Genomic DNA, 8857 nt, shown 5'->3' with positions numbered 1-8857 from the left:
GGAATCCTGAATCTGTGACAAAAGGGAAAAAAAAGCACAAAACACACATATGGTCCATGAAAACCTGACTTATGCTAGGATGAGGTTGTGAAGTTGTCCATGTTCCGGCCTTTCCAAGACAATGTCCATCAAAGATGAGAAGACCAAGATAACAACATTAGTATTTCATCCCACAGAGAAGCAAAATATGGTGGAAATTGGACTTTACTCCAGTCTTGGTGATGGAATAATGCAATGTTGTCTGTCATGATGGTCTTAGACAACAAGCTCTCTCTGTCGCATAGTCATTTCCGACTCTTCGTGACCTCATGGACCAGTCCACGGCAGAGCTCCCTGTTGGTCACCACCGCCCCCAGTTCCTTCAAGGTCAAGCCAGTCACTTCAAGGATACCGTCCATCCATCTCGCCCTTGGTCGGCCTCTCTTCCTTTTTCCTTCCATTTTCCCCAGCATCGTGATCTTTCCAAACTTTCCTGTCTTCTCATGATGTGGCCAAAATACTTCAGCTTTGCCTCTAATATCCTTCCCTCCAGTGAGCAGCCATCGGGCATTATTTCCTGGAGGATGGACTGGTTGGATCTTCTTGCGGTCCAAGGCACTCTCAGGATTTTCCTCCAGCCCCAGAGTTCAAAAGCGTCTCTCTTCCTTCACTCAGCCTTCCTTATGGTCCAGTTCTCGCATCCATAGGTTACTATGGGGAATACCATTGCTTTGACTATGCGGACCTTCGTTGCCAGTGTGATGTCTCTGCTCTTCACTATTTTGTCAAGGTTGGCCATTGCTCTCCTCCCAAGAAGTAGACGTCTTCTGATTTCCTGGCTGCAGTCTGCATCTGCAGTGATCTTCTCGCCTAGAAATATAAAGTCTGTCACTGCCTCCAAGTTTTCTCCTTCTATTTTCCAGTTATCAATAGGTGTAGTTGCCATGATCTTGGTTTTCTTGATGTTTAACTGCAACCCAGCTTTTGCACTTTCTTCTTTCACTTTGGTGATAAGGCTTCTCAGCTCTTCCTCACTTTCAGCCATCAGAGTGGTATCATCTGCATACCTAACAACAAGCTAGTCTATAAGATATAAGACACACAGCATAGTACCTGTATACCAGGCATCCTCAAACTGTGGCCCTCCAGCTGTCTGGGCCTCCAACTCCCAGAAGCCCTAGCCAAATTGATCAATGGTCAAGAATTCTGGGAGTTGGAGGCCCAAACAGTTGGAGGGCCACAGTTTTGTATACAGACTCTTTTCTTTGCCAGCAGAAAACACTGTAAGCACAGTCCTCCTCACTTGCCCAGTTGCCTTACTCTGCTTAATCTGTCTCACAAGCCCTGGTAAACATGACCAATGTGCAAGGATTGTTGAGATATTGCTCCAAACTCAAGTAGAGGACATTCCTGGTAGGGGATCACCACATATGTGGACATTTTGACCTCATGCCTTCTTATATTCTCACAGATGTTTCCAGAATGTTGTGGCAAATGTCTACATAGTTGAAATCCAGAGTTTCACATGTTTCTTTTAAGATGAATGCATTCAGTGGTGACTGAACACATCCTCTAATTGCTAGAGTGAAAACAGGAAGTGTTATATCCCAGCCGCCTTTGGGTTCTGAACCTGGTTCAGAAATGAACTTTGACCAGGATGAAGCTTACTCTGACTTTTCACCCAGTTCTCCTCCGAGTTCCTTCCATTACAGACCCCAGCTGTGGATAGCTCCAAGGCGTCCTTAATTGGGAGAGATACTGATAACATTACTCCCGTGGAAGAACCAGATGTTCCAAGCTCCCCAGGGAATGTATCCTTTAACAGAAGACAGTTTTTGCAGCAACAGAGATCTCAGACACAGCAGTTTCGAAGGAGTCAACGATTGGCATCTAGAGGAGATACTGGATAGCAGATTGCTTTGGGAACCTTTGGGGAGTTCGCTGTTATTAGATCTAACTTCTATAAAAGTGTCTTGCACTGTGAACAAGTTGTGGTGTCAACGTAGCGACTTCACCATTTCCAGTTGTTTGATTTCATCAAGCCAAGTCTCCTGTTCCTGGCGGCCAGGCCAAGCTGCGACTCCCGTTTTAATCCGGAATGAATTCACGTCCTTGCCTTGTTCCTGAATCCAGATTGCTTTTAGCTTCGTGTTTTGCCTGCCTTGAAATCCAAGACTTTTTAGTGACTTTGGATGTTCTTATTTACTCCGGCTTTCTTGTTGTTTTCCCTGCTCAAGAATTTTTCAACAGTTTTGAGCGTGTTTCGGTTTCTGGACTTTGGACATTAATATTGGACATATCTCTTCAATGCTTTGGACTAATTCATACCAGTCCTTAAAGGACTATTGCTCACTCATCCTTTCCACTTATTATTTCCTGAATTTATTATTGTTTTAATAAAGATATTATATGATTATTGGTCTCTGTTTGGTTTCCAGTGTTCAAGCTGCCTTGGGGTGCAACAGGAAGTGACTTGTGCACCTTTCATTGTTGGAAAAGGGAATGTCAAGAGGTGTTGTCCTTATGATGGGACAAGTTCAAAACCTTTGACCAAAATATCATGTTCCTCTATACTAGTGGTCCTCAACCTGTGGGTTCCCAGGTGTTTTGGCCTACAACTCCCATAAATCCCAGCCAGTTTACCAGCTGTTAGAATTTCTGGGAGTTGAAGACCATAACATCTGGGAACCCACAGGTTCAGAACCACTGCTCTATACACTTTCCACCTTGTCCATATCCTTCTTGGATTGTGGTGCCCAGGTTGGACTCAAGATTATTTGCAGCGAGGTTTGATCAAAGCAGAATAGAATGGGACTATTGCTTCCCCCAGACTAGACACTAGACTCCTATTGATGCAACCTAGAATCAAATTGGATTTTTAAGCTACTATATTGCACTGTTGGGTGATGCTCAGATTGTGTCCTACTAAAGGCTCCAAGATCCCTTTCACATGCATAATAGTCAAGCCTGATGTCACCCAATCAATAGTTCTCTTTCATTTTGTTAGATGAGTTTCCAACAAGGGAAAATGTGATGTACTATACTTACAAAGGACACCAAGGAAATCTCACTCAAGGCTCATGGCCTTAATGGTCATGTATCTGATCCATAATGAATATAGGTCCATAGGTTTCCTTCCTTTGAGTGTTCATCACTTCAAACAACATTGTGACCTCATGATAATAACATCTGGTGTTAATAACACCTGTTTCTCCTGATAGAGTTGGAAAGGTATCACACAACAGCGGCTTTTTACAAAGGCTTCACAAGCATCTATTAATGTTTAATATGCATCAAAGGTTGTGTTATTTGTTGTGTACTTAAGTATTAACTGGACAGTGGCCTTGCCGATGGGTTGGGTCAATTATAGGGACCCATCTAAGACAATGTATCTCCTCCATGATAACTGGGCCACCATTTCATTCTTCTCAAAAAGATAGGTATTTGGGCTGAAATTAAAGAAAATACGGATTCGGCTGTTTATTGCTCCCTAAGAATTACTGATGGGTTCTTACAATGTTATTTCTTTCCCAACCTTGCAAATCTTTATTGTCTTTTTTTACTTTGTGAGGTCGTTGATCTTGTTGACCAAGGTGGGGACAAACAGATGGACTACATAGAACTTTGGTTTAATTTAGCATGATTTTTTGAGGATATGGATTCCTTCACAGCCTACACAAAGATCAGAAGATCCATGCTGGACTAAACCAAAGGTCTACCTAGTCCGGCTTTCTGTTCATACAGTTGTCAACAGGACAAGTATTAATGAGGCCCATAGGACTAATTGTAGAAGTCAAATTGACCCAATGGCCATACTCTAGTTGGGACTAACCATGGGTACTGAAAACCTGCATGACCCAACTGTAGAGAAAGAACATGGAAACTGCCTCTAATGAAATGTGACAGGGAAAACTCTAGATGAATGTTGTCCTTCTTCAGACTCAGAACAGTCAAATTCTACAAGCTTCAAGTCCATCTACACCAGTGGTTCCCAACCTTTGGGCCTCCAGGTGTTTTGGACTTCAACTCCCAGAAATCCCAGCTCATACGAACTGTTGGAGCCGAAGTCCAAAACATCTGGAGGCCCAAAGGTTGGGAACCACCGATTTACACTGTTAAATAAATGTAATTTGACACTACTTGAACTACCATGGCTCATCACTATGGATTCCTGGAATGTGTAGTTTGGTGATTGTATAATATTAAGCCATAGACTATCGGTGTGATACTGCATGAATTCTACAATAAAGATGCACCTTCAGTTAAATAACGGATTTCAATACTATGGTCTTTGTCTAGTAGTGAAAGAGATGGTAGGACTTCCTGTGGAAGGGACATCTACAGTGTGGGATCGGCCATCAAGGAGGTCTTTTCCTGAGTCACCTCCAAATGTTCGTCTGAGAGAAAGCCCTTCTTCCATCAAATACCTTTCAGTTTAGGCAAAAATGTATAAAGGTCATTTAGATGTGACTTCACAATTTCAAATTTCTTGTCTACAACACAGAATGAAAAATATTGTGCAAGCCTTTGTTTGAAGACAGCATTTGCAAGAGTTTGGTTACATCACATTCTTCAAATTATAACATCCTCCAAAAAGATCTGCTTCTCTTGGCAAACAGTAGCAGCCCCGACCACAGAACTTACAGAGGGTCAGGTTATGATTGCGAAAGGGTGAGGAAAGCTACAGCCAACAAAATGCTGCCTGGTTAATAATTATGTCAACCCTGAGGGCATTTCTAAGCCATAAAGTTGCATTCTCCAGAGTATAAAAGGGTTGGCGACCAGCAGTTCCTCCATCAGTTCCTTCCAACATCTCACCGCAACTCTTACCTTCTGCTCTTTGGAGAACAGGTGAGTTGGAATGATTTGGTCTTGCATTTTCTCTTTCTAAACCTGGGATGAAAGTGTGTAGTCCAGTGGTTCTCAACCTGTGGATCCCAAGTATTTTGGCCTACAACTCCCAGAAATCCCAGTTCACCAGCCGTTAGGATTTCTGGGAGTTGAAGGCCAAAACATCTGGGAACCCACAGGTCGAGAACCACTGTGTAGTCCATCTGATTATGGTGGGTTACAGTCCAGAGATCTACCAAGATGGACTCCACTAACTGGCCATGATGAATGTTGTAGTCCAACAACTCCTGGAAGGTCCCAGGTGGTCTCTTTTTACCCAAAGCAGTATTTTCTAGACCCTGGAATAACTATTGGGATTTTGCGTGAGATGATATCTGACCATAATTCGCCTGAGAGGTGACTTATATGTTTAAAATAAGGTCAGATTCTCAATTGAAATGGTCCTCTCATTTCTAGCCTTCCTTGTCTGCTTATAATTATATCTTGATAACCAACTTGATATGGCATGTGGTTAGTATAGGGCAGGGGTCCCCAAACTAAGGCCCGGGGGCCAGATGCGGCCCATCGAAGCTATTTATCCAGCCCCCACAGCACAAGGGCAGAAGGGGGTTGGGCTAAATGACCCAAGGGGTCTCTTCTTCTCTTACAACCCTTATTATTATTATTATTATTATTATTATTATTATTATTATTATTATTACTATTATTAACATTGAGGCTTGGTGGCCATCTGTCAGGGGTGCTTTGCTTGTGCTTTTGGTGCACAAGGCAAAAGGGGATTGGACTCAATGGCCCAAAGGGTCTCTTCCAACCCTCTTTATTGTTGTTGTTGTTGTTGTTAATTATTATTGCTCGGTGGCCAACTATAGTCCGGCCCTCCAACGGTCCGAAGGATCGTGAACTGGCCTCCTGTTTAAAAAGTTTGGGGACCCCTGGTATAGGGTTTAAAACAAAATAAATGCTAATTATATGGAAGTTTGTAATGAAGTACGAATTTTTGGTTTACAGATGTTATGTGTGTTTGTGTTTTTAAAAGGGTAAGTATTACAGTTATTGCATCTCAGCACTCAGAGGCTGGTTGCCATGGAAAAGTAGGCGGAGCCAACTGCCGTTTTGTTGAAGAAGTGCAGAGTTTTAAAAAGGGGTCAGTCTGTGCTCTGATGAGGCACAGGGAAGATTGATCCTATGTTGAGGGGGTCAAGGGGACTCAATTGTTCATTTTGAGTCGGATTAAAATAAGTTTGGTGACTTGTTTAATGTAGTCTGTGTCCTGGTAAGGAACAGAGTATCTGTGATCGTATATCACAGGGGCGACTGTAGTTTAAAAGTAACAGAGAAAAAAGTTCTAACTACTTTAAGTAAAAGAAGTGACACTTTAGGGATTTTGACTCATCTTATTCTAGCATTGTAACTGTTAATAAAAATACCTCCTAGTGAGAAACAATATTGTAACCACTAAGCTCTGTGCCTGAATAAACTTGTTATTGTTCTTCCAACATCTAAGCCTCTGTCACATATATTATTAACCAAATTACGTTACCATCTAAAGTGAATAAAAAGAAGAAAGAAAAAAAGTAAAAGGTCTCCTCCTGAGTCTTTGGTGGTTGCATCTTCACAAAGTGGTGGCAGTCGTTAGTTGTATCTTTACAAATTGGTGGCAGTCGTTATTAGCTCTTTACAAAGTGGTGGCAGCGGTGGGATAAAAAGATCCCCCCCCCCCGCCTGAAAGAACCTTAGTCATTCTTAGTTCTTTACAAAGTTGACCATAGAATTGTGATTTTTGGACCTAGGAACCTCTAGGTCATCTAGCACAACTCTACAGTCAACTTCCAATTGAAGTTGACCACAGAGCTGCACCAGAAAGCAAAGAGATAACTAGAGAGCATTTCCACTTCCATGGCTGTACCCCTAAAATCAGAAAATGTGAAGGGATGATTGTACCCTGAAACATGCAGCCATGATGCTCTGAAATGTGAACCATGTTTCAATTACCTTTGAAGTTCGTAGGGGTTAAAATCCTGTAGAGATCTTTAGTTTTGGAATGGTATGGGAGAACTGTACCTCTTGAGGTTACCCAGTGAAAAATCATTTCAGTTGGATTATTTGAGAAAAAGTGAGAGACCCATACTGCTCCAATTCTGCCCAAAGTTCTTGAGATGCCTCCTTCCATACCCACTTCTTACCCCATGGTTCCCTTCTGGTTTTTTTCCCACCCCAGATCTTCTTCCACTTCGACACCATGACTTTTGGTTGGGGAAACGGTGGCTTCGGTTGCAACGTCGCCTGTGAATCGCAATGTCCTCCCTCTCACATCTACATCCAGCCTCCCTGCTACGCCGTGACTATTCCTGGGCCCGTGATGCACTGTGATACCGAACCTTGTGCTGCGTCCAGCAGAACACCTTGCGGCTACGGGGGTTGTGGTTATGGCGGCTATGGCGGCTATGGCGGCTATGGCGGCTGGGGTTATGGTGGCCGGGGATGGGGATATGGTGGATATGGTGGCTGGGGCTATTAGTCCTGCTGTTCTCCTCAAATGCCCAGAAGACAACTCCAGAAAAACACGTAATGACCCAGCAATGGACTCTTGACAAAGATCTATGGCTGAGATTGTGTACCTGGGTGCCAGAAAGATGGGTATGCCCAATCTTTCATATTGTGGCTACTCTTCATAAGTCTGGACACCCAGGCCTTCACATCCCTGATCTTTTCTAGGCTTCTTTCATTCTGTTTGCTCCCAGGCAGCTACCTTTCTCCTTGTTCTTCTACCATGTTTCAGTATCTTAAACCACCTACTCTGCTCATGAAGAGAAATATCAGAGTTAAATAGCAAGAAATCCCCAACTTGCTATCAATGTTCAACTCCTGCTTTTCGAGCATCATGAGAAGTTCTGTTGTAACGGCAGGGATGGTTTGATGTTGTGACGTTCCATTTACCATCAGATCTGACCTGTATGGCCAATGGTCAGGAATGAAGGGTTGAAGTTCAAGGAGATACACAGGGCCCGATGTTCCCCACTTTCCAACTTCCACAGAGAGGTTCCTTGACTCTTTGAGTGGCCCAGCTAGCTGTCAAGGGGATGATGGGTGATGTGTAATAACCTCAAGGAACTCCCACCATTTTGTAGATTAATAGTGTCTGTCTTGCTAGCTCTAGTAATGAACTGTGAATTCATGGGGGGAAAGTATGTCCTGTTCTCATGTAAGCTTCTTCTGAAATTGTGCATCCTTTCAACAGCAATAAAAACCCATCATACTTCATCCAACTTGTCTTCTTTTTTAAAAAATAAATAATTTTTTATTGTGCTTTTATCTATAATTACAGTGAAAGCGAGGAAAACAATTGTGTAGAAATAGTGGGGGGAAAGTAAAGAGCAAAAACTGAAAAGAAAAAGAAAAGTTAAAAAAGAAGAGAAAATATAAAAGAAGAGAAAAAGTAAAAATAAAAATATAAAAATAGAAATAAAAGTAGAAGAGAGAGAGAAAAGAAAGAAAGAAAGAAAGAAAGAAAGAAAGAAAGAAAGAAAGAAAGAAAGAAAGAAAGAAAGAAAGAAGAAATTTTTTTGGTTGTCTTCCCATTGTCCTCTTGAGGTTCTTAAAATCTTGTTGTCTATTTCGTTCTCTGGTATTGACAGTCTTGTTATTTTAATGGATTTCACATATCAAATAAGTCTATTGTTAAGTTATATCCATTTTTCCGAATAAAATCTCTGAAGCCCAGCCAGTCTTCTTGTTTGTACTGAAATGGTATTGGATATGGAAATACAAAGAGTATGTAGAAAACTGCTTTATACTGAGTTGGACTTTTGAGCCATTGAGCCCAAGTGGGTTTCCAGTTTCTATTATTTCCTCACTCTTCTTGGATAGATAGATACATAGGTAGGTAGGTAGGTAGATAAATAGATATAGATTTGTTCATTGATTAGTCCTCTGACCATACAAAGACACCTTGGAGATACCAAGGACTCAAGACACTTGACACACCAGTAGGGTTGTGCTTTTGGGGTAAACCTTGATCTATTTCGTG

General features: G+C 42.0%; 1 protein-coding gene across 1 annotated transcript; it reads left to right on the top strand.

Annotated features, from left to right (window-relative positions):
• Positions 1–4752: 4752 nt before the first annotated feature.
• On the top strand, positions 4753–8091 carry li-ac-3 (keratin-associated beta-protein 3). The gene is made up of 2 exons (XM_008119114.3): positions 4753–4830; positions 7049–8091. The coding sequence occupies exon 2, from the start codon at positions 7070–7072 to the stop codon at positions 7346–7348; it is 279 nt and encodes a 92-aa protein (XP_008117321.1). The 5' UTR covers positions 4753–4830; positions 7049–7069; the 3' UTR covers positions 7349–8091.
• The last annotated feature ends 766 nt before the right edge of the window (positions 8092–8857 follow it).

The sequence above is a fragment of the Anolis carolinensis genome, unplaced genomic scaffold (assembly GCF_035594765.1).
Source record: "Anolis carolinensis isolate JA03-04 unplaced genomic scaffold, rAnoCar3.1.pri scaffold_14, whole genome shotgun sequence".
In the NCBI taxonomy this organism is placed as follows: Eukaryota; Metazoa; Chordata; class Lepidosauria; order Squamata; family Dactyloidae; genus Anolis; species Anolis carolinensis.
The sequence above is the reverse complement of the archived record's forward strand: the minus strand, read 5'-3'. Positions and strand labels throughout refer to the sequence as shown.